Source organism: Pyrgilauda ruficollis, unplaced genomic scaffold (assembly GCF_017590135.1).
Source record: "Pyrgilauda ruficollis isolate IOZ18807 unplaced genomic scaffold, ASM1759013v1 scaffold13, whole genome shotgun sequence".
NCBI lineage: Eukaryota > Metazoa > Chordata > Aves > Passeriformes > Passeridae > Pyrgilauda > Pyrgilauda ruficollis.
Genome location: NW_024511432.1, coordinates 5,437,967 through 5,463,515, shown reverse-complemented (window position 1 = coordinate 5,463,515; position 25,549 = coordinate 5,437,967). Strand labels below are relative to the sequence as shown.

At 59.5% G+C, this 25,549-nt stretch overlaps 1 protein-coding gene across 4 annotated transcripts in view; it reads right to left on the bottom strand.

The window, feature by feature from the left end:
• Nucleotides 1-25,549, bottom strand: part of RIPOR1 (RHO family interacting cell polarization regulator 1) — a 31,465-nt gene extending 5,916 nt beyond the window's left edge. The window contains exons 1-13 of one of the 4 annotated variants that reach the window (XM_041458735.1): nt 25,395-25,549; nt 24,222-24,650; nt 5,446-5,572; nt 3,577-3,726; nt 3,175-3,253; nt 2,843-2,866; nt 2,332-2,385; nt 2,100-2,252; nt 1,961-2,024; nt 1,835-1,878; nt 1,508-1,633; nt 1,069-1,217; nt 740-869 (exon numbers count right to left, since the gene is read on the bottom strand). In XM_041458735.1, the coding sequence (XP_041314669.1) occupies nt 740-869; nt 1,069-1,217; nt 1,508-1,633; nt 1,835-1,878; nt 1,961-2,024; nt 2,100-2,252; nt 2,332-2,385; nt 2,843-2,866; nt 3,175-3,253; nt 3,577-3,726; nt 5,446-5,546 (1,074 nt within the window). In that variant the 5' untranslated portion in view covers nt 5,547-5,572; nt 24,222-24,650; nt 25,395-25,549. Of the gene's footprint in view, nt 1-739; nt 870-1,068; nt 1,218-1,507; nt 1,634-1,834; nt 1,879-1,960; nt 2,025-2,099; nt 2,253-2,331; nt 2,386-2,842; nt 2,867-3,174; nt 3,254-3,576; nt 3,727-5,445; nt 5,573-10,875; nt 11,032-12,628; nt 12,770-16,272; nt 16,422-24,221; nt 24,651-25,394 lie in introns of those variants that run through there. The other 3 variants (XM_041458736.1, XM_041458734.1, XM_041458733.1) reach the window with 3 other exon arrangements.

Genomic DNA, 25,549 nt, shown 5'->3' with positions numbered 1-25,549 from the left:
ACCAATTTTGTGGTTCACCATCACTGAACCAATGCCAAGCCAATTCCACATTAGTCACACCAGCACCATGACAGCATCACACCAGTGCCACACCAGCACTGTCACACCAGCACCATCTCACCAGCACCATCACCAGTACCACACCAATGCCACCAGCGCGGGGACACGGAGAAGCTGTCTACTCACTAGAGCCCAACTATTGCACGGAGGTGAACCCAGGTTCCCCTAGCTTGGGGAGTAGCTCTGCAGGATGAGCCAGACCCAGCCTGGCAGAATCAGGCCTTTGGGCATCGGCGAGGGATAGTGAGTAGGAGACAAGGACCGGCTACAGCTACAGCGGGATGGCCACAGCGCTGGGCTAAGCTACTGGCCTGCTCCAGCCCCGCACTTACGCGGCCCTGCTGCGGCCATCTCCCGAGCTCGGCCGAGGAGACATCGCCGCAGGAGCAGCTCTGAGACAGCTTCTCGAAGAGTGTCTCCCGAAAGATGTCCAGCAAGGACCAACCACGCTTGTCAGCTGCCCGCTCCGGGCTCTTGGGCAGAGAGAAGAGGAGCTGTGAACGTGGGAGGGAGGAGGAGGAGCCGGTACTGGGGAGTCCTGGTGGGATGGCTGGAGAGGAAGGAGCTGCCTACCCATCCCTGAGCTGTGCCACCCTCTCAGACGTTGCCTAGGCACATCCCTGTGTGGACCCCTCCACTGGCCATGTCTCCTGAGCAGCCCTGTCTGATGCACACTTACATAGAATGCCTGTTCCCGCAGGGACGGCGTGTCAGGCGGACTCTGGTTGTAGGTGGAGAACCTCTTGTTCACTGTGGAAGCCTTGTTGACAGTGCTGGCTGCTGAGGGCTGGTCATCCTTGTCGAAGGGGCTGGGGAAGACAGCAGGGAGGTGAGGGGTATGCACCAGCCCGGGGGATCTCAAGACACCAGGACCCCCTCCAGACCAGCTCTGGTTTTCTATAATTACAGCCCGGTTTTGGGATGGGAGACAGAATGGGGCAGGTCATCTCTTGCTGGGCATCCCCTGCACTGTCATCTGCCACCAGCAATGCTTGCTGAGGTACTCACTTCCAGGTCACCTCCAGGCTGAGTTTGAGGGTGCCCAGGTCGTTGATATCCACAGCCACTACCTGGGGCAGAGCTGCAAAGAGGTCCTTGGTCTCACAGGACACATTGCCCACAACAACATGGTTGGCCAGGCTCTTTAGCTCCGTCACCTGGAGAAGGAAGAGAGGAAGGAGAGGAGGAAATGAAACCATGGGCCAGTGAGAGTGATGTTTAGGTGAGGTGCTGGAAGTAAGCCCTGGGAAGTGGTGGAATCACCATTCCCGAAAATGTTCAAAAAATATGTGGATGTGGCACTTGGGGACACAGTTTAATGGTGGGATTGGCAGTTCTAGGTTAACAGCTAGACTTGATGATCACAGAGGTCTTTTCTGACCTAAATGACTCTATGATGCAGGGGGACAGCTGGCCCACCCCATCCCTGTCCTTTTATGCACTATACCTTGATGGAGAGGAACTCAGTGACGAGGGGTAAGAAAACCATTTCCTCGCTGTCCCACACCTGCTTGCTGTTCACCTCGATGCGCCCTCGCAGCTTCCACCGCTGCCGTCCATACTTCATGAAGATCTGGGGATGCAGAGGTATGAGCATGGGGGAGACATGACCCCAGAGTGATGGCATGGGTCCCTAGGCATGGCCAGGGACCCATGCCACCCACCACCACCCTGCAACATGCCCTCCACGCCAGCACCCACCTACACCCCTCAGACACCCCAAGGACAAGAGGGCAGAGGAAGAGCAGAACCCAACCCATATGGTCCCACCAACCTCATACTGGTCACCAGCACAAAGCCGGGCAAAGCCTGCCAATCCTGCAAGAGAAGGCAGAGGGGCGTCAGCAGGCAGCAGGCAGGCAGGCAGGCAGCGGGACAGGGATGGAGCAGGACACGGTACCTTTCATCCGGATGTGGAACTCGCCCAGCTGGCTCTCCAGCTCATTCTCCAACAGACACATGTTCTGGGAACAGACAGATGGATGAGCAGCCACCCATGGACTCAGCACCCTGCCAGCTCACCCAGCCAGCTGCCTCACCTCTGTGTACTCCTTGTAGCCCTTGCTGGCCTCGGCCAGGCTCTCGCGTGCCTCCCGGCTGCCTGGCGAGCCTGTGCTGTAAGCCTTGACCATGTTGTGGGCTCCATCACGGAGCCGCCGCTGGATGCAGTAAGCCTCATACAGCTCATCTATCTGCAAGGACAGGCCCGAGCTGCAGGGAGGGGCAGGGCTGGGGACAGCACGGCCACCCCAGCACTGCCCCAGCTCTCACCTTGCTGGCATGAAACTCCAGGCGACGCAGGAAGCGCTCGATTGACTTCACTTGCTGGAAAAGCAGAGGAGATGGTGTGAGCGGCAATGCAGCCCTTCTGTGGAGGAGCCACGGGTCACAATGTGGCCTCTGCGTCCCCTGCACTGGGACTGGGAGCTGCAGGGCGGCAGCCAGTGGGAAGCACCCATGTGCTGCAGCCTCCTCCAGACTCCCATGCACCAGAAGGTCCTCCAGGAGCCAAGCCAGGCTCCAGGGTGCTTTTTTCCCAGCCTGTGAGCTAACCCATGCCCTGCACTCACTAACAACAACTTCTGTTTGCCTGAAAGGGGTTACAAGATCATCTCTGCTTCAACCCCTGCCCACCTGGACCATCCTGCCTGCAGAACCCCAGACACTCTCCTTCCCAGGGGACAAGGCAGCACGGCAGTGCTAGCAGAGCGAGGCTGGCAGTAGCACATCCCAGGCACAAGGAAGGGCAACACAAGGGGGATGAGACACTGATCCCACTTACCTTATCCAGATCGTAGAGAAAGCCCTGGAGAAAAGATGAGAGGGACAAGATGTAGCACAAAGCCAGCTCTGCCCACCCAAAGAAGACCCAGCACATGGCATCCACCACCCATAGCACAACAGTGGGACATGCAGCACCCAGCCAGGGCTGGAGAGTGCATGACAGAGGGATGGGAGCCCCAACACCAGAGCCTGGGCTGGCCCCTACAACCCCACAGACATGGGCTCCGCCCCAGGCACAGATGGACCACAAGTTGTCCCAGCTGTGCCCACAAGCCCAGCTGTTTACCCAAAGCACCACTCCCCATAAGGCTCTTCCCAAGCAGCACTCACCAGGCGTGAATTCCTCTTGGACTCACGGATCTGTGTGCTGAGCTTCTCCAGTTCCAGCTGGTGCACCTCCAGGTAGGCTCTGGGGGCAACCACACCATGGGGGTCAGGTTGGGATGCTGTGTCCAGCGCTTCCTGCTCCCCACAGCCCACACCAACTCAGCACACGTGGCAACACATCCCCACTCCCTGTTCCAGCACGCAGGTGTGGGAACCCATATATTCCTCTACAAGGGATGTGGTGGGATGTGGGACCCCACACAATCTGGGACACCAAGGCAACGTGCCGAAGAGACCTAGCATGTCGCTGCCTGGTGGGAGCAGAGAGCTGCCAACCCCAAGCCATGTCACAAGCTGTCCCCATGCCCCTCAGGAGCTCTCAGCCTCCACCCACCCAGCACTTACGTCAAGCCCTTCTTGAGAGCTTCGTAGACCTCGTCCAGGCGGTTGGGCTGAGGCACCTTGGGTGGTGGGGACTTGTGGGACATTGAGAACATCCTACTGACCCTGGAGCCAGTCTTGCGGGAGACAGTGGGTGTGAAAGGTGAGAGATTCCTGGGGAGAGAGGCTGGGATCAGCACACAGCACCCGGGTCCTTCTGGGTGCCCCAGCCAGCCAGGCACCCGTCTCTAGAAAATGGCGATCTCTGGCATGCAGGCCAGGTCCACTGGGCCAGGTCCACCAGGTCCCTGGTGCCAGCTGGAGGGAGACAAGACAAAGGAAGATGGCCACCTGGAATCAAACTGAATTTTTGGAGGGTCTGTGGGGACATCTCCAGCCCTGGCTGCCCTCTAAAGGGGGCATGCTTGGCTCCATCCCAGCACCCAGGTTGCCAGGGGCATAGAGATGCTCCTCTGGGAGGGTGAAATATGCCACCCTGTGCTTCCAAGGTCAGGCAAGGATCCCAATCCAGCATGGGAGCATCCTGGGGACCAGCAGCCCTGTCACCTCATCACCCAGCACAGCAACATGGGGCAGGGACATGCTCACTGATGCTGTGCCTCTCCAGATGTCACCAAACCTGCTGGATGGAGCTGCCTCCCCCAGCCGACCCGCGGGATGCCGCTGGGACCTGAACACCACCCTTCCTGCCTTGTGCAATGGAGTCACTCCCCAGCCCAGCAACGCCTCACTGACACCGGCTCTTCCTTTCCTCCTTCCAAAGCATTGTCGCGCCACCAGTGCCCAGGAGACACCATGGGCTCCTCATTTCCCAGCCTCAGGCTGTACCTCCCATCCTGTGCTGCTCTTCACAGAAGTGACCAAAAGACTTCCCTGAATCATCAGTGGGGAAATGAGTATCTTGGCCTCTTCCCAAGAGATAGGTAAGCACCTAATTTCTACCATTCCTTCTCCTTCCCATCCTCCAAGGTCCCTGGAGGCATCTCCCACAAGCATCTCCCCGGCAACCACTTGGTTGCAGGCATCTAAAAGTCCTCCCTCTTCTCTGTCTCTAAGAGGCCCCCTCTAGTACCCACAAATCACCTGTGATGTGCTGGTGACCTGGAAAGTGTCACTTGGCCCAGAGGCTGGACAGGACTTGGAGACAAGAGTTGAGTAGGACGGGAGGTCAGAGCACAGGGAGGCTCTGCCTGTTACCCAAGAACTACCTGCAACATGGTATCCAGGAGCTAGGGATGGTGCAGAGAGGGTTGGTGGGGAAGCGCAGCACATGGGGATGCTCAGCAGAGAGGAGGAGGAAGGGTATGAAGGGACCATGACATCACCAGTGGATGGAGCAGGGAACAGCTGCTCCTCAGACTGCAGCTGGTGGGCAGCTGGTAAAACCTTTCAAACTACAGGTTTGAGGTGACCCTGAGAAACCCTGATTCACACCAGCACTCAGTCCTGAAACTGGCTGCTGCAGGATGTCAAGGACATCAAGACACTTCAAAGCCACCCCAGCTCTCCCTCACCCATTAAACATTATGAGATAGTCACAGGGAAGGTCTTAAGAGCTGGTTGAAGAATGAGGTGAGCTACACCTGCCTTCTCTCTCATGCTCTTGTGGCAGCAGCTACAGGGCTGCAGGGTCCTCACACCACCTGGGACATGGCATGGCAGAAGGTTGGGATGATGGGCTCTGTCTCCTACGTGGCCTCAGTGTTCCCTGCAGCCCCCTGTACAACAGCCCCTGGCTATCAAAAAGATCCCTGAGGGAGGTGCTGGGACAGCTGGATGGAAAAGAGCCTCGGGATGCACAGCAGGTCCCACCACAGAGCCCAAGCCTGTCGCCATTGCCCGTGGCAGGCAGCATGAGCAGCCATCTCCTACCTGAAGGGCCGGTCGGCCGATGAGTTCACTCCGGCGAAGGACTGGCTCCTATTGATCTTGGTGACGAGGACTCGGCGCTGCGGGCGCACAGACAGTGACATCGTTGAGTGTGACCTGGAGGGCCGCCCTGGGGACAATGACACATCAGGGTCACCAGCAGCACGGTGAGGACACACATGCAGGCAGGACTGCCACCAGCACTGACAATAGCACCAACAGACCATGGGTTGGGAGACTTTCCACTCTCTCAGTCCAAGAACACTCCTGGTGCCACCAGGACACAGATCCCATGCTGTTCCCAGAGATACTTGGTGAAGTGGGGCTCTGGGCACTGTGAGCTCTCAGTGGCACACCCAGACAGACATGTCCCAGTTTGGCTCCATGGGAGTTACAGAAAGGGGCTGATGCCCGGTGCCTACCATGGCCTTTCCCAGATACATCCACGGCAAACTCTACGTGGTGCCCAAGCCCAGACACCTCCTCCTGAACCCCACCTTCTCCTATGTCCGTTGTCACCCGTGCCACCCTGCTGCAGGGGCAGGAAAGGCACAGGGCTGGACCCGGCTGCCCAGCCCTTCGCTGTCTCCTCACTTGCTTCCGCTCACTCCAGCAATCAGGAGGGAAACCCAAGGACAACAAAGCACTTTGGAAAGTTCCCAGCTTTGCCAGGAGCTCTACGTGGGGGGAGAAAAGGCCAAGCCATTCCCTGCCAGACCCTGGAAAGTCCGTGCAGGCCACACGTGTCCAGCCCCATGGCTGCTGCACCCTGTCCTCTGCTCCTGGCACTGAGTGTCAGGAACCTTGAAACCACTGCCATGAGCTGCCTGTCCCCACCACAGCCGGTGCAGTCAATGCCAGCTGAGTCTCAGGGCCTGTACCTGGCTGCCACTCTGCATCACAGGAACCATCCCTGTGGCCAGGGCTTGGGGAAGGCAGCCCAAAGGACAAGGCAAGAGAAGGGGAGAACAGGGCTCCTGGCCCTGCCACCCCCAGCAGTGCCAGCTGTGCACAGGAAGGAGTCCAGCCCACAGGGCAGCCACGGAGGAGCAGGATGCAGGATGCTCCACTTCATTCTGGCCACCACTGGTGGCAGGTCAATCCCTCTGTCCCAGCGAGCCCTGAGCAGAGCTGTTGGGGATGAGCCCACACGGTGCCCAGCAGTCACACACCCCTCCAGGGACAGCCAGGCAGGACCCTAGGGATGCACAACTTCCCTGGCTGACAGACTGAGCCACAGCCACCTCCCTCTATCCTAAGAAGCTCACTTTGCCTTTCCTCCTGTCTCCAGCATGGCCGACAGTGAACAGCGCAGGGACACAGGCACTGCTGGGGCTTCCACCCCCACCCCATCCCATCCCCACTCCTTCCCCAGGCCCAGGACCCCAGCTCAGCCTGGTCCCACATGGCTCACACTCACTCAGCCACCGGCAGGCATCTCCCCAGCACTGTGCCCCTCACCACCCCGCACGCCAGGCTGGGGCCAGGGATTTGCAGCACCCAGGATGAGCTGGAGCCATTTGCAGTCAAAGCGAACCACCACCACCACTCACCTCTATCACAGTGGAGCCAGGAGGCAGCAGGTCCATCTGATTCCCCCTTGGGACTCGTGTCCCAGCCCACACCACGGAGCCACTCGGCGGGTCCCACGGACACAGAATTATCTGTGTGCCAGTCCCTCCATTTTCCAGGACAACACTGTCCCAATTAAGCTCATTACAAAGAGCTGTAATCCCTGGCAGCCCGGCTGACCTGCAGGCCTGGGCAGATTACCCTCTGCAGGGCTCTTTAATCTGCTCCCCACTGAGCAAGGAGGGCCTGCGGCACTCGTGCTGCAGTGGCTCAGCCATAGGGAGAGCACCCATCACCCACAGGACAAGGCTCTCATGTGTGGGGCAGGTCACAGTTCAAGGTGAGGACAGTCCTACCAACCCATCCTTCTCCAGCCCACATTACCACTTTGGAGCACAGAGGGGCCTCTAAGGAGAGTTTACCAGTCAGGAGCCCGCACTGGGGAAGGACACAGATTGTCAGAGAGAAAGATGCTGAAAGCATCAAGGGGAGGAGGATGCAGGAGGGGGAGAAGGATGCTGGGTGTGCTGGTGGGGACTGATGCCCCAACACAACTCAGAGCAATCAGCAGCCACCTGCCCAGGCACCTCAGAGGCTCCAGCAGACCTGTGCCATGCTGGGTCCTGCTCCAAAGCACTGGAGGCTCCCTGACTGGCACAGGGAGCAGTGGCTGCTGCCAGGAGCACATCCCTACACTCCAGCCCTGGACCCAGCTCTCCCACAAACAAACATCCACCACAATGTACCATGGCACCCTGCATCCCCAGACCTGGCACCCTGCAACCAAGATCCTGTGCCAGGACCCCAAGCCCCCTTGGAGGAAGGGGACACCAAACCCCTGCTCTGCAGGAGTGATGCTCCAGGAGCCCCAAGGATGCTCCAGCCCAGCACCGGCAGCCAGCCGGGTGCTGAAGGGCAGTATGAGGCAGGGCAGGCAGGATGTGGGGTCTCTGTTCCTGGCACTCTTGGGCTTGGCTCACAGAGGAGGAAAAATCCCGAGCGTAGTGCATTCCTGACATTACCGAGATAAGAGGTACCTGGTACCAGCAGCACAGCCAGCCCCCGCAGGGAGCAGAGCCTGGGGCACGCTTGGAAGGGACCACTGGGCACAGTATCTCACCCAGGCTGGTGAGCCCTGTGCCAGGCTTACCATGAGGCTGACACCATCAGAGCACCAGCACACTCATGTCCCTGCCATGGGCTAAATCCTCAAGCACATCCTTTCTCTCTCCTAAGCAGAAAAGGTCCTGCCCCAAAGGTTCAGTCCCAGCAAGCCCCGCCGCCCCCTGCCCTTAGTTAGGGCTCAGTGCTAACAAACCTGCCTCCCGACCAAGCTTTTCACCTTCTCCGCGCCACAGACTGCCTCCAGATCTCCCAGCGTAGCAAATGCAATCCTGGGAGTGTGTCCCTCTGTCCGTCCTTGGCCACCACTGCCCGTGGGCAGCGGCCAGAAGGGCAGCGAGCAGCTGAACAGGCAGCACAGCACGGGGTGCTGGAGCCCACCCCGGGGCTCTCCAGCCCGGCTGCCGGCTCCTCTCTCGACGCCCGCCCGGTGCTCTGGAGATGATTGGGATCCCAAGAATGCTGGTCTGAGCAGCGGAGGGGGCAGTCCGACCGGCTGGGTTGGTCCCAGCTGGTTTCTGTTTCCGACACTCAGACACCAGCCTCAGGTCGCTCCGGCGGGTTTATCAACACTGCCCTGGTCGGAGACGCCCCAAACTGGCTCCCCCTGAGTCCCCAGCCCTGCAGCCCTGGAGCTGGGGGTGCTCTGACCAGCACTTCCAGGGATGTCACTCACTGAAGGCCACCATGCCCAGGGCGGCCAACCCAGCAGACCCCAGCACCCCTCACCTCGGGAAAGACACTCAGGACCAAGGAGCAGCACCCAGGGCACCCAAGGGGGGTGGGCTGTGGTCCCTGCACTGATGGCACCGCGGTGATCCCCGGGGCACAGCAGGGCACAGTGTCCCTCAGTGGGGGAGCCCACGATGGGCCCAGGACCACCCATCCTGCCCGTGGTGTCTGGGGCAAGTGGGGGGTCCTGCCACGTCCCAGCCCAGCACCTCTGGGTGAAACCTGGGCGCACGGCGGGGATGACCTCGGGAGCCTGTGAACTCAGCCCGCTGCTCGGCTCCCCCGGGAGCAGCCGCTGCGTCCGTGTTTGCACAGCTGTGGCCCCGCTGCCCCAACGCAGGCACGTACCCCGGCCCCCGCCGGCCCCTTCCGGCCCCGGGACGGCCCTTGGCCGGCTCCCAGCGTGGGCTGGAGCAGTCCTTCCCTCCCATCAGGCCTCATCCCCCCTCGGCACAGAGGATGGGAGCATCCGGGAACCGAAGCCATGCTGCCTTGGTCACAAGGAGCCTGAGAGCCGCCTCTTCCCTGACCTCTCCATGCTCTGCCTCTCCTCCAGGAAAGCAGGGCACCCCCGGCTCCTCCTCGTGCTGGGCAAGGAGAGGGATTGGGGGCTTTTGGGAGTCAGATGAGTCAGTGAATGGCATCCCGGCTCCCGTGACTCACACGGAGAGAAAGTCTCAGCCATAAGGTCACAGCCCCACAGCCCCCAGCAGAACAGGGAACGGAGGTTTGGTCGTTTGGGTGCTGGCTGCTCTCGCAGTTCGGGTTGGATGGGTGCTGGGTGCTCTCAGCCCCATGGCAGTAGGGACATGGCGCTGATATCCGCCCCTGCGGCCAGGGGAGGCTGCTGGCTCCTTGGGCCAAATGGGAGGGCGGCAGGAAAGGGAAGGAGCTGCGAATGGGAAGAATTGGAGGAAGTGCTTATTTACCCCGCGGAGTATCCCTGCGGAAGGGCAGGGCACTGCACAGGCGGACACTCACAGCCAGTTCCTCGGGGGGGGCTCACAGCCCCCGACCCCGCCACTCATCCCGTGGGCTCCCTGTCTCCAGCCAGAAGGAGATGCAAACCCAAACTGTAATGCAGGGAAGCAGCAACCACTGGGGCAGGGGGTTTCCCACGGGTTGGCAAAGCTCAAGCCCAGTGTGTTTTCTAGGATGGCTCCTGGGAACCAGCACAGGACTACTGTGGTCCTGGTGAAGTGAGTCCCCCACCACCGAAGCACCCACCCAATCAGGATCTCCACGGACACCGCTCATCTCCATACCCTGTGAGGTGGGGCTGCATCCTGGCCACGGGCACCAGACTGCTCCTGAGTGGGCTGTGATCCCTCTCAGAAGTGGTGGGAACCTCTGGAAGGATCCTCCTGGGACTGGCATAACCTTGTGGAGGTCCCACATGCCACCTTCCCCCTAACATCCTTATCTCCAGAGTACTCTGCTGGGTACCAGTAGCTGCCCCCACAAATCCTGCCTAGACAACTTGGTCCAAGTGCACAAAAGCAACCACAAGGTCCCCTATTCTCCCCAGGTCCCCTGGGATCACCGTGCCAGGGATGCTTGACATGGAGATGGGCTCTGTTTGTCATCATCAGACAAGGGGGCATGAGTGGGGGAAAAACAGTTTGCTGAGGAAAACTGTGCTGCCCTGGCATCAGGGCTGCACCACCCCAGAGCAGCTGGCAGCTGTGGCCCCTCTCCTGCCTTGAGACACAGTGGATCTCAGTGTAGACAACAGCAAGATCACGGAGCCAGGGGGTCCTATCCTGCACGGACACTCTGTCCTGACACCCCATCACTGCAACCCGCAGTGACAACCCGTCCCTTGGAGGTGACGGGTGCATATGTCCTTGGTGTCCCTGTCAGGGAGAGCTTCCCCCTCAAAAAAACTCCTCACCCCAAAAAACCCCGCCGGAGCCCAGCCACGTCACCCCGGGAGCCTGAAACACCTGGGGGGTCCCCAAATATCGCCGTTCGCTGGGGAGCCCTGGTGCTGCCGGCGCTCAGTACCTTTCGGTTTGCCATTCATGGCGTGCTGCGGCAGCACATCCCCCTCGGGCTGGGCTCAGCGTCCCGGGTGTCCGTTGTTCTCTCATGCCGTCTGTCCGCCCGAGTGCGGGGGCCGTGGCCGGAGGGCCCCCCCAGCAGCAGTCTCCTCCCCCGCTTCCCCTGCCCGCGGGCTGACATCACTGCCCAGCGCCGCAGCCCCGGCGTGACTCAAGGGGACGGAGGATGGGAGGACACGGGAGGATGCCTGACCCCCCCCGGAGGGAAGGGGCCCCACCAGCACCGGCTACACCCGGAGCACAGCGCACTTCGGTCCCTATGCTTCCATCCCCACCGCCCCCCTAGGGAAACTGAGGCGCGGGTGGAAGGGAGGGGAACACACTGCAACCTCCCCCTGCAGCCCCTCTCTGATCGCTTCCCTTGGAGACCCCCGCTCCCGCCGGCACCCAGGGCCGAGCACAGGGAGCTCACACCGCCCTGCCGAACCACCGCTGGCCCGGAGCTGCACCCGAGGCTGGGTGGGGGGTGCACAGCCCCCTGCCCCCATCCCTGCCGGCTCCACTGCGGGCAGGCACAAAGCCGTGGGCAGCTGATGCTCACACCACTGCCGCTTGCTTCTGCAATGCTTGGGTTTAAATATAAGTACACACAAATATAATAAATATATATAGTTATATTTATGTATATATAAAACCACCGTGGCTTTGCTGTAGGCTTCCCACAGCATGCAATCCCGTGGCGTGCCTGTGGGCATCCTCCAAGACCCAGGAGCCACTGGGAAAAGGGCTTCCTTGCTCAAAAGTCCATACTTTGTATCCTGAGTATCCAAAGCCTTGGAGGAGCTCACTTCAGCCAGGGCTTCCTCAAAGGGCTCTTCCAAAGATGCTGGGGTGCAATTCCCATGGGGGAATGAATGTCTGTCCTGCTTTCCATGGGGGTCCAGCTCCCACAGCGCAGTGTGGCAGACCCACCTGCCCTCCATGCCAATCCCAGCAGCCAGCAGCACCTCTCAGGCCCACAACTCCCTGTTTAGTGCCCTAAATAACCAGGAGACTCTGTGGCACAGATGTCACCATGCTTCAGCGCTGGTCCTGGGAATACCCAAGACTGCAACCCCCCTCCAGGTCGGACAAAGGCTGGAGCAGCCAGCTCTGTCCAGGCTGGGATCAGCTGCCCCTCACCACGTCACTGGAGCAGGAAGAAACACCAAACACCTCCCTCCCAGGCTCTTTTCCTGTTTGCTGCTGATTTTAGAGCAAGGTCAGGACAGGTTCAGGAGGAAAAGCACTGAGAAATCTTGGGGGTCCTTGCAGATATGAGGTCCTCCCACAAAGTTAACCCCTCCCCCAGAGAGTGAGCCTGTTGTGGGATTGCTTCCCCAGCTCAGAGCAGGTCCCCTCCCTGCAGATCCCATAGGGGACAAGAAGCATCAGGGGCTCCCAGGTATGGTGGCATGGCTGCCCCACTGTGGGCACCCACATATGGCTCTGGAGCCAGCCACAGTCTGGCCTGCAGAACTGATGCTGCAGCAGTGTCACCAGAGAGTGCTGGTCCCAGTGCCCAGGTGGGTGCACGGCATCAACCACATTGGGAGAGCAGCTGGAGCTGGTGAGGCTGGGCTATCTCTGAGAAGCATCCAAAGAAAAACCACCCCAGGTGCCCAACAGCCTCCACACCAGTGCCACGAGCCATGAGGAGCCAGCAGCCCAGCACACTGCAAAGCCCATCTCCACCCCACGAAGACCATGTCTCCTACCTCGCCTGGACACGATGCATCCCCCCGGCTCTCCCCTCCGACGGGCACAGTCCCATCCTGGCGGCTGCCGTGGGCAGTGGCCACCACCGGCTTTTCACCCCGTGCTGCTTCTCCCCAGGGAATGGCATCACTGCCGGCACCGCCCCGGCCCCGACCATCCTTGTGCAAAGCCCGCGCCGCGCTGGCAGCCAGCGGAGCCAGCGGCCGGCACACGGCCAGGCAGCGCGCCCGCAGCGCCGGCCCATGCCAGCTTGTTTGTTCTCATTAAAGGTTAATGAGAAAGCCACGCTAAAGCTGCCCAGCTGCGGGAGGGGCTTTCCCCGGTGTCACACAGAGTGAGGGACTTCCAGGCTTCCCCTGCAGAGGGGTGACAGCCAGGCTGTGGTGCTTGAGGGGACTCTGCCTCTCCGTAGCCTGCAGTCCCAGGGGGATCTGTGTGGCAGCTGACTCATGAGGTGCCTGGCATGGCATCATCCCGGGCATCATCCTCGGGGAGACCACCAGGAATGGGCAGGAGACAGGGTCAGGCATTCCAAAAGTGGCAGAGGGTACCGGAGAAGGACACATTCCACCAGCCATGCCCTCTGAGCACCTCACAGCACCCTGCACAGCACTTGGCGGGACTTGACAGCTCAGGACACCTTGCCAAGGGAGGGCAGAGGAAGGGCACAAGCCACGCCAGCAGTGCCAGGGTGGTAATTGAGTTAAATGAGTCCCTGTTCCTGGCTGGGCTGGGAATAGGGAGTGGGTGCAAGGAAGGGGACATCTCCATGTGACTTTTCAACTCAGGAGGTTTCCCTGCATACTCACCACTCTGGCTCAGCTCATCCTGCCAGAGTGGCTGCCTCAATCCCTCCTCTGCAGCAGGGATGTTGTAGGTGTAATGCCCCAGGTGCTCCCTTTTTGGCAGTGTCCCTTTATGCCTTCCTTGTACCAGGCCTGGGGAGCCGCCCTGGGCATCCCCACCCCAACCACAACAGCTGAACATGCAAACACTCCCTGGGCAGCCATGCTTGGACACACACATACAGCCACGGCCAGGCTGTGCACAGGCAGAAAAACCCAGGTTATTCCCACTTCCCTACCTTGCAAGGTATAGAAGACCAGCTTCCCATAGATCACACATCCTGTCAGCAGAGTCCTAGGGAAATTCTCCAGCTTCCAGGGACCACCAGCACTGAATCTGAGTCCACCTAGCCCCTGGAGAAGCTACCAGCCCCAACCCAACGCTGCCTTGGTGGCACCAGCACCAAAGACCAAGGTGATGAAGAAGCTATTTCAGGCTGTTTTGGACAAGTACTCCCCAGCCACAGACATCCTTGAGTGGCTAGGAATGTCACCACAGCTGGAAACCTGACAGGAAAGGGCATAGGCCAGCCTCAGTCAGTGTTAAAAGTCATGGCTGGCTCAAAAGGTTTGTGGAGATGGAATCAGCCTGGTGAGGGACCAAAAAGCTTTTGGCCATGGGGGAGTCCTGGGAGAAGGCAGGATATGACAATTTTGTCAAGAGGACACACAGTCACAGCTTGAAGGAGAAGCACAGTAAGTGACCAAGTGAGCTGTCCTGGGCTGGGACAGCTGGTCCTAGAGCTGCAGGTGGTCACCCCCACCACAGTGCTACAGCTGACTTCTCGGACTTTACTTTCTGCTAACACTGGCAAAGCCAACTCCAAAAAATCCTGGGAGCCCAACGCAGAGTTTTTTCCACAAGCGGATGCCCTGAGGGCTGGAGAAGAATCAGCCCTTGTGCCAAGCCAGGCTCTACCCCCAGGCAGGCTGGCCCGATGCTGTCGGCAGCATCCCTTCCTGGAGGGGCTGGGCACGGGGCGGTGGCAGACTCCAGCCCTCCCCCCTCGCTTCCTCGCATAGTCCCCACACGGCAGCAGAAATAGAAACTATATAAATGGCAGCCCTATAAATAACCCCAAAGCACGCGGCGGGGAGCTCGTCCCAGCCCAGCACTGGCCTCAGCCCACGCAAAGCCAGGGCTTGGGCTGCCTCCACTGTGCCCTGGGGATCTCGAATGCCAGCTGCTCCCTGCCCGCCATGGGTTTCCCAGGGTCCTGTCCTTTAGGTCAGTGTCATGGCAGGAGCCTCAGCCACGGGCATGCTCTGGATCCCAGCCTGATGGCATTCCTGGGGGACACCCTACGCCCATCCAGCTCCTCCCGTCCAGCCAGAACTGGACAATGCCCATCACAGACACCCTGCTGCAACCCAGCCAGCAGAGTCCCGGGCAAAGCAGCAGCTCTGACCAGGAGCCTCAGCAAGGCTTGAGAAGAGACACCCCTGTCCTCACGACTGTCCTTACTGCAGATCAACAGTTATCCCCTGGTTGCATCCCAACACCTCTCAGCTGCCCCCCCCCCCAATATCCCCCATCCCTGCCATGCCCATTGCTGCCCCCATTTCCATGCTGAACCCCATCATGACATGTCCTCCATGGGGACTCAGCCACCACCACGCCAGGCATAACACCACACCACCACAGCTCCTCTCCACCCAGGGGAATGTGGCAAGGCATCGGGGACCCTCATGAGCCGAGAGGAGGCAACGCCACTGGTGACAAGCTGGTGACGAGCCCTGCACTGCCGGATTTTGCGCGGCGTCACAGCCTCATGTCCCAGCCCTGCCTGGGGGACGCAGTGAAGCCACCAGCCAGGAGATGGGAGACATGGGGTTTATAGGATGCCCAGGACTTCCCAGTGCCCTCGGGAGTCTCCTCTGGGAATGTGGCAAGGGTAAAACCCGCTGAGGCTGTTTGCGTGCCCTGGGATGGCCGGAGGTGCGGCAGAGGAAGGGTTAATGGTGCGAGGCCTTCCCGAGCACTTCTTGGCAGGCTGGGAAGGGCTGGGAGACAGGAGGATCGGGCCAGCAACAAAGCGAGATCTGTCTCATTAATTCCTCCGAGCATTCCTCCCCCCGTCACCCCGGAGGGGAGGAGGAGGCAGCACCCGGCGGACACGGTGCACCCAGGTCCCTCGGGAGCCCAGCGGGTCCCGCCCGGCGCAGGGCTGCCATGGGGCGATGCCCGCAGCCTCTCCCGCGGGATCCAGGGCTCTGGCGTCCCGCAGGCGCTCGGGCACGGCCCTATATGGGCACGGGCAGCTTCTCCTTCGCCCGCCGTACCCCTGCCCGTACCCCTGCCCGTACCCCTGCCTGGAGTCCCAAGGGATTCAGGACAGGGCACGGTTCATGCCACCAGCGTCATTCCAAACCCGGGAACGAAAGAGTGGCTGGAGAAGCTGATCTATCCCAGACAGGGTCTGGGGGGCACCGGGTGACATTGGGAGTGCTCGCCCTGATATCCCGCTGTCAGGCGGCTCCTTCTCCGGGCGTCTCCACGGTCCCGGCCGGAGCGCGGAGGATCCCTCGGAACCGCAGTGGGGCGGAGGAGCGGAGCCCCGTGTCCGTGTCCCCGTCCCACCCTCCCGGCGAGCCCCGTGTCCCCGTCCCCGTCCCACCCTCCCGGACACCCCAGCGCGGCGTGGGGCGCCCACCGGGGGTGGCGGCAGAGGGGACGCGGGCGGGCGGTGGCTTGCGGCGACGTGGCCCCCCAAGGGTGTAGCCCTGCTAAGGCCACCAACCCCGCTCCCCCCGACCCCCCCGTGACCGCGGGGTGCGGAGGTGCGAGTGGCACTCACATGTCCCAGGAGAGGCGGGGGGCGAGGCGCGGGGCGAAAGCGGGCCTGGCTCGGTGCATCCCCTTTGTTCCACTCCCATGGACGGGAGCAAGCGGGGAGTTCGTGCAGGCTCTTGGCAGCGCCCACCCCGGCTCTCTCCATGGAAACGCGGGAGCCATGTGATTTCGGCAGGAAACCACGGCCCAGCCAGCGCCAATGGCAGCTGCATGGACGGGAGCACCTCCCTCCCCGAGGCGACCGACACCGCTGCCGACACCGCCATCGCCACCACCGCCACCACCAACGCCGCCACCGCCGCCACGGCCCTGCGGGGGTTGCGGACCCGCCGGCCATCAACATTCCCCGGGGGCCCATCAACATTCCCCGGGGGTCCACAAGCCCCACCATGAGCCGGAGCAGGATCCCATCTCCCCCGGGGCAAGGGGAGTGGGGGCAGCCAGGCTTGCTCTTGGCCTTCCTGCCGCACACAGCGCCCACAGCCTCCCCTTGCCAGGGAAGCAATGGCTGGAGCAACACCTCCTCCCTCACCGCCCCCATCTCCCCCTACAAGGGTCACCACAGCCTCCCAGGCTTCAGTGCTCTCTGACGGACCCCGGGCATGTTTCACATTCCAGCAGTGAAGTGACATGACCAAGGCTGTGCAGTCAGTCAGCCGGTGGCAGAGGGAACACCCAAATATCTTTGCTCCCAGTTCTGTGACACCCAGCACCCCACCCTGTCTTCCCCCCCAGCTCCTGCATCCAACTGAGCCATGCTGAGACCTCTGCCAATCAGAAAGTGCACTCTGGGAGAGCAGAGCATTGGCACTGATCCACATTCCCCATCCCACCAGCTTCCAGCACCCTAGGGAAGCAGCAGAAGAGCACTCCCAGCTTCCCCAACTAAAGGCAGCAGCAGTCTAAATGCAGGCTGTCACCCGAGGGATGCCACAGTCACACGGTGCTGCTTCCTCAACTGCCAGTCCACTTCCTAAACCTGACGGGACAGGCAGCGGCAGTCTAAATGCAGGCTGTCACCTGAGGGATGCCACAGTCACACGGTGCTGCTTCCTCAACTGCCAGTCCACTTCCTAAACCCTGACACCTCTGAGCATCCCTGAAGGTGGAGGGGTGAGGAAGCCACGTGCCTGTTGGGGGGCTGCACCCTGCTCCTCTCCTTTCTCCCAAGACCATCCTTCTCCTACCTGTCCTAGATCCTACTGAGTCGACCCAGTTTTAAGTGGAACTGAAGCCTTTGCAACCCTGGTGAGACATCCTCCATGCAAGGACAAGGCTGTGCAGTGCTCCCGCCAGCCCTGTGAGGCACAAACACTAATTAGACCATCGTCAGGTCTTGGAGCCCAGCGGAGCAGGGCAATATCAGTGACAAGGAAATCATTGCACCACTCTCACTCTCCTGGGGCCACACCAAGGAGCAGAGCATTTGCTGCCAAGGTTGCTCGTGAGAACCAGGGCGTCCCAGCTCCCAGCCCAGTTCTCCAGGCTGGCCTGGTTACACGGAAGAAGTGATGCAGAGATGGGACAGGGGACAGCAGGTCCTGAGGCCAACAGGGAAAGGTTGCCAGGGTGGATCCACCAAGCCATGTGGTTGATGAATCCCAGAATGGTTTGGGTTGGAAGGGACCTTAAAGACCACCTGGTTCCAATCCCCTGCCATGACCAGAGACTCCTTTCACTAGACCAGGTTACTCCAAGCCTCATCTAACCTGGCCTTGAACACTTCCAGGAACAGGACAGCCACAGCTTCTCTGCACAATCTGTGCCAGGGCCTCCCCACCCTCACAGGGAAGAATTTCTTCCTAATATCCAATCTAATCCTGCCCTCTGTTACTTGACAGACATCCCCCCCTTGTCCTGGCACTCTGTGCTCTTGTCTAAAGTCCCTCTTCAAGTCTTTTGCAGCCCTTTTAGGTACTGGAAGGGACTCCAAGGACTCCCTGGAGCCTTCTCTTCTCCAGACTGAACAGCCCCTACTCCCCTACTGAGCTTGTCTCCACAGCAGAGATGCTCCAGACCTCTGAGCATCTTCGTGGCATCCTCTGGACTTGCTCAAATAGGTCCACGTCCTTCTTATTCTGGGGCCCCAGAGTGATGGAGTGCTGCAGATAGGATCTCACCAGAGCAGAGGATTAGGGCAGAATCTCCTCTCTCAGCCAGTTGCCCACTCTCCTGAGGATGGATCCCAGAGTACCTTTGGCTTTCTGGGCTGCCAGCGCACATGGCCAGGTCATGTTGAGCTTCTTGTACAACCAACACCCCCAAGCCCTTCTCTTCAGGGCTGCTCTCAATCCATTCTGAACCCAGGTCCCAGTGCCACACTGTCCCTGTACCACCAGGGTGACCCACCTTGTGCTTGGTGTGGTCAGCACCACCGTGCCATTCTGTCATCACCTGATCCAGCATCCTACCTGGATCAAGTGGGCTGGACCCCACCCACACCCTGTACGTGGTGTCACCACTGAAAATTTTCAGTTGAAAGTGACATCCAAGGATTATTGGGGCCAAGTACGTGAGCAATTTAGTTCTGACACAAAGTTAAATCATGTTGTTAAGGGCACTGTCCAAATGCCTCTTAAGCACTGACATGCTTGGGACATCGACCACCTCTCCAGGAAGTCTGTTCCAGGGTTTGACCACCTTCTCAGTAAAAACCTGGGGTGTCTGGAGGTAGACTGACCCACATCACCACATTCCACTTACCTATGCACCACCATCCCAAGGTAAAGCCCCATTCCTGGTTGCTGCTGAGGAGCAGCTGTATCCCTGCAGACAGCAGGAGAGGGGACTGCATCCTCCCCTCAGCCACACGCCTGCCTGCCCTGCCAGGCTGGGTTGGGGAGCCAAGCACTCCCTGTGCCAAGGTCAGAGCTGGCACACTGCACTGGCTGCTCTGGGAGCTTGCTCAGCACGGACCAGCTTGGCAAACAAAAACAAGGACAGGCTCCTGCCCGAGTTCTGGCAGCACTCCTGGCCTGCCTGCCCTCCAAAACTCCCTCCTGGATTTATGGAGGTATGGTGCCTGCTGGCAGGAAGGAGTTAAACCTCCCAGCATGGATTTGGATACTCCTGGGTTAACCTTCCCAGCATGGATGCAGATAATCTTGGTTTAACCCTTTCTTTATGGATATGGATACTCCTGGGCTAATCTTGCCAGTATGGCTATGGATGGGTACTCCTAGTTTAATCCTTTCATTAAGGATACAGATACTCCTGGGCTAACCCTCCCAGCGTGGATATGGATACTCCTGGACACCTGTCACTGAAGGAGCCTTCCCAACAGTCCAGTTAGGAAGCTGGGCATTGGTGCAGGAAAGAGTCCCTGAGCCCAAGGGCACTTTGAGAACCTGCTGGCATTAATGAGCTCCTCCCAGCACAGGACCGAACTTCTCCAGAGCCTGGTGACCCGAGACCACTCCAAGCACATTCCTGCCCTCCTGGCAGCTTCAGCAGCAGCCGTGCCAGCTGCCTGCAGCCGCCTGCCGCGGTGCAGAGAAAGGCCTGAGCTGTCGGCGGAGCCCCGCACCGCGGGGCTCTGCCCAAATTGCTCTTCTCACTGCAGGCTGGGCCTGCAGCCATGTCTTCCTCTCCCCTCTCTCCGGAGGGCTGGAGGCCAGCCCGTGGCTCCAGGCTGGAGCTGCTGCATGCTCAGCATTCCTGCTCAGCGCTGGAGCAAGGCACACACAGGCAGGAGCTCCAAGCCTTGCACCGGGACAGCCACGAATGCTGAGCACACTCAGAGCCCAGCCACCACCCCTGTGAGCAGCTGAGGTGCCTCCACAGAGCCTGCCACTATCCCTGCCACCATCCCTGCCACCACCTTGGATATGAGTATCCAGCATCCCAGCACCGAGCTCCCCATCCCTTCAGCTGCGCATTTTTGGAAAACACAACCTGGTAAAAAGCTAAGGGAGCCAGGGCGGCGCTGATGCAGCATAAGCAATGTGAGCTGCTGCTCCAGCTGACTCACGGAGCCCTGGCCATGCTCAGGAACTGGCCAGCAGCACAGAAAGGCTGAGCTGTGCCAGCAGGTCCTCTGAGCTCTGCTGGAAAACCTTCCCTGACACACTCGGGGCCAGCTCACAGCAGCAGCAGGCTGGAGCACGGCCCTGACCCAGCCTGTCCTTTTCCATGGGGCAGAATTGTGTGTCCCAGCACTTTGCCTGCCCAACAGGACCAGGAAAAGGGAAGATAGGATACCCCTGGAGTGGCCACAAACCTACTCGGTGTTGGCCAGCACTGGGTGCTGGTCAGCTCTTCCAGACTCTGGCCAGCAATCTGGAATCCAGGTCAGGGCTTTGCAGCAAAGCCAGGACATCCAGACTGTGACTTCATCAGGTCCAGCCCCAGCACGGGCCAGGAGGGTAAGGAGCTGCAGAGCAGCACTGGTCCAGACTCTCTGGCCACCAGCCAGCTGTCCCCCCTCCTAACTCCCTTCTCCACCCCAGGAAAGCAGCTGGCTGCATCTCCAACTGCTATCCCAGCTCAGCCTGGGGTGCTGAACATCCCCTGGGACCACTCCACCTCCTGCAAGCAGGCAGCCATGCCCACCTCAGCACAGCAGGAGCCAGCTCACACACACACACCCACAGGATCACTCCAAAAGTATCCATGATTCACAAAATTCCTACAGTCCCTTGCTGTTGTCCAACACTGAGCAGGAAGGCTGAGGTTGTGGGCAAGCCCAGAAACCAGCCCGGCCCAGCAGACATAGCCAGTGGCAGGGCAACTGGCACAGCTGGGCAATGGCACAGCTGAGGTGTCAGCAGCCTTGAGGTTCAACATCACAGCAGGACGTTGTGTTGTGTTGTGTTGTGTTGTGTTCACCAGGATAAAGCAAAGCTTGGCCAATCAAGTTGGCTGAGGTGGGAATACATTGCCCCAAAGCTGGTGCTGTAAGGATGTGAGAGCAAAAGGCCATTCGGAGCACGAGGCGTTTTGGCAGGGCTGAGTCTGCAAATTTGGCAGATCTGTATGCAAATATATGTAAATATACTCCTCCCAAGGAGGGCAGGGGATCCCACACACACCCTGATCTGCTCCACTGCTGAGGTGGGGTCTCTGTCCCCCATGAGCAGCTCCTGCTACACCCAAGAGCAGAATGAGTCCACGCTGGTCTCCCAGAGAGTGAAAGTGCTTCCTTCACTGCAGTGAGCACCAGCCTCCAGCAAAGCTCCCTCCCCTCCAAAGAAAACAACAAAGAAAATGCTGGGATGGGGATTAAGGAAATGAAACCGGCTGTGCAGGGTAAGCAAGGATAGGAAGTGGCTGTGATATCTCCTCTCCCCACTGGCCTACAGCTCTCCCAGCCCGGAGCCCACAGCATGGCACATCTAAACCCAAGGGAAATCACGTGCTGGAGAGCACGTTGAATAACTGGGAGGTTTCTGAGTGATCCCTGCTCCTGAGATGGAACAGGCACCTGGGAGCCTATGTGCTCCCAGAATGGCATATCCATGCTCTCTCCATCCCAGCACAATATGCAAGGAGACCTCCTGACACCACAAGCTGCACTCTGCTTCTGAAGCTGGTACTGTGGGGTGGCATCTCAGGAATTTTGCTCTCATAGAAAAATTAAGGTTGGAAAAAACCCTTAAGATCATCAAGTCCATTAACCCCACACTGTCAAGCCCACCATTAAACCACATCCCCCAGATGTCCCATCCATACTTTTTTTTTTTTAATACTTCCAGAGGTGGTGAGGCTACCACTGCCCTGGTCATCCTGCAGCTATTCTACCTGTCCTGAGCTGCTGGCCCAAATGGATCTGTGCTGGGAAGGATGGCCCTGGAGGAAAGCAATGGCAGTCACACAGAAAGACCAGGACTAAAACGAGCTGCTAAAAGCTGCCAGTAGGGCAGGGGTAGCAGAGGGGGGACATGCTGATAGCAGGGATCCTGCCACATCCTCCCCACCCAAGTGATGCTCCTGAGCAGGGCCCATTCCAGCTCTTGTTCATGCCTCTAGCACATGTGTGAATGCCACCAGCCCCAGGCTGTGGCTCCAGCAGGTCTCTCCTGTATCTGTCACATGTCCTGGCATGCGAGGGCCAGCTCTGTTTACATGTGCAAGTCTCAGATTCTCCTGCTGGGGATGAGTCAGGCTTCCCTCGACACCCCGCTGAGGTGGCGGTGTCAGGGCCCCAGCTGGCGTTTGCCTCCTGAACGGCTCAGAGCCGGTGGATGCCAGGCTGGGAATGGCTGGAAAGGGCTCAGAGCTGGTGGATGCCAGGCTGGGAAGGGCTGGAAAGGGCTCACACAGCCCTCTGACTGCTTTCCATCCCACTCGGAGCCATCTGCAGCAGCACGGAAGGCACTGGAGGCTGCAGCTCCCTGGCAGGAAGCTCTCCCTGGCTCGGCTCCACCGGGTCAGCTTCCTTCCCCTCCACCCCACAGGCACGTCATGGCTCAGCATGGGGCAGTCAAACCCTGAGCAAGCCCCCAGACACCTCCAGAGGTGTGGGCAGGATGGCCAGGCTGCTGCAAAGAAAACCCCATGTCTTGCAAAGCCTTGGAGTTCTGGGTGTCTCCTGGGGATGCAGCTCACAGGAGAGAGGGGTCCCCTGGATTTGGGACCTCCAGGGACAGAAGGAGCTCGAAGGAAAAGCCAGCCCTCTTCCCATCTGCACACTGCCTGGAGATGCCGAGCTGCCACTGGACTTGTGGGCTGGTGAGATGGGTGCCAGCTGCATGCCACTGTCAGACTGCACACAGTGGCAACCAGCAGGCTGCCCTATCCAGAGGGTCCCCACCTGAGCCAGAGTGAGCATCCCAGGAGATAAGAGAAACCCCAAAACACCCCAATGACATTCATCTCCCCCTTCCCTTCCATTGCTCTCAGCCCTTGCTTTCTCTTCTCTTTTCCACACATCCCAGAGTCAGAAAAGCTCTCCTCTCCAGAGAGAGGCCTTTTCCCTATGCTCCCAAACTTCCCAGGGTGGGAAAAGAGCCTGGAAGCTCCTTTTTGGATCCCCCCACCTGCATCCCCCTTGCTGTGAGCGGGGCTGGGCTGGCTCCGTGCAAGCACAATAACCAGAAGTGTGTGGAGCCGCTGGAAGGAGCGATGTTCCCGGATGGTATGCAGCCCTGACAGCACTGGCTCTGCTTTAAAGGGTAATTTTATCCTGTAATAACAAACAAGAGGAGCCAAGTTCCTCCCCAGCGTCACTTCCCTGGCTCCAAGGAGAGGGACATGGGGGAGAGAACTCATTAGAATGAGCTTGGATCCTTGTTCTTGCCATCACAGGGTCTTAACTCCACTCCCTTGAGACAACACGGGGGGGAAGATGCTCCAGGGCAGCAGGTCTGGGTCGAGAGTTGGAACAGATATATTTATGTGCTGACATTCTGGGGCCTGAGGAGATGACCCCTCTAGCAACTCCTGTCCTGCAGACAGCAGCAGGAAGCCTGCCCCAGCCCATGGCATGCCTGGCTGAACCCCATCACCATTCCCACAGCACCCCCCCACACGCCCACAGCACTGGTCAGGCACACTGGCATCTCGGCACAGTGCCAGCTCCAAGTGCAGCCACCCGGGAACTTGTTCTGCAAAAGCTGGAAATTCAGGCCCAGCTGGTGCCGTGGGATGGGCAGGGAGAGGCTGACCTGCTCCAAACCCCTGGCAGGACCCTGCAGAGCAGGACTGGGTGCTATGGCCAAGGGATCATCCCTTTTGTGGGCATCCCTGGGGGCAAAGGCATGGGCAGAGCCCAGCTGTGGGAGGAAGGGTGAGCACCTCTCTGTGACCCATGGGTGCACCCTGCTGTTCTCCCAAACGGGTTTTTTTTCAAGATGCCTGGGTGTGGCAGTGTCAGGGCCCCAGGACACAGAGCAGGCTGGTTTATTCTTAGGGGGCACCAGGGCATGTGATGGGCTCATCAACATCTGTGATGTATTCACAGGGGACAGGGAACATCTCTGCTTACCCCATCAGGCTCAGCAGTGGCTGACCTACCTCTGTTCCTGCAGGGACACTGACGCTCAGGAAAGGTGTCCCTCGGTGGTCATCACCAGGGAGGGCACAGCCCAGCCTGTGCTGATGGGACACTGATGTCCCCTCCTTGCCAGTCGAGAAGTGGGGAAAATTTGGCAGAGCTCAGTTGTGTGAGAAGATGACAATCTGGAGAAAGCTGCTGAGATGTTCTGTCTGATTTCCACTTCCCCAAGGAGCACTTCTGGACATCCCAGGGTTTGATTAAATCCCAGCCTTTCAAACGAAGCTGGTGAAGTGCTGCAGTTTTCTTCCCCAAGATGGATTTCCTCCAAACCCCTTATTAGGGGTTTGGGTTAAGTCTGTGTGAAGCTGGTAAAGCTGCTGTCTCCATGGTGCCCCCCCAGCAGACCAGGGGGCTTCCAGAGGAAGCAGAAGACAGGATCCAACCAGCTAAAAAGGGGAAGAGAGAGGAAGGAGGGAATCATCAGCATCTAAAGCTCTCAGGGCCTTAGAGGTGGCAATGGCAGTGTCTGCCCTCTGCAAAAGGGCTTGTGGGAGACCCATGGGAGACAATGTGGTTTGCGGGAGATGAGTCAAGGGGTGCTTCTGGTTGCCAGGGAGGTAAAGCCTGGAGCAAGCTCCCAGTACCAAACCATCCTCCCAGGGCAGATGTGGAGCCTGCCTGGCTCTGGCTGATGGGAGTGGAGAGCATCAGGGCAGGCACCAGTGGGTTAAAAGCTTGAGGTGGGACTTGGGTGAGCTGCTTCCTCCCGGCAAACAATAATAGGGGAGGGAGAAGGGATGCCCGGGGCTCTGCAGGGGCTGATAGCAACCCCAGCCCTGCAGCTGCAGCTGTGCAGGAGGAAGCCTCAGCACATTATCTGCTGCTCCCACTCGGCTTCCTCAGCAGCCCTGTTGCTGCAGGGACCGGGCTGTTCCTCCTCCAGAGCCTCATTTCTCACAGACACAAGTTGGGTCTCTGTGCTCTGATGGCAGCCCTGGACCCCAGCCCCCGCCAAACCCGGCACTCCCAGACAGTCCAGCCTTCCCAGCATCAGTGTTTCCCACTGCTGGGGGCTCTGGGAATGGTTACCCAGGCCTCAGAGCTCCCCAGGACTGCGGTGCCACCCAGCCATGGTCCCCACAGTGACCATCCTGCTGCCCCATCCCCCCCATCCCAGACAGTGCCCACACCTTGGCAGAAAGAAGTTTCGGCTGGAAGACGACTCTTGCAAAGGGGTTCTCCAGGTCCTGGCTGAGGTCCCTGCAGTTCTGGTTGCCTCTGTTCCTGGTCCTTCTCAACAAAGATCTGCTGCACCTGGAGCTGCTGCAGCCTGGCCACGCTGGCT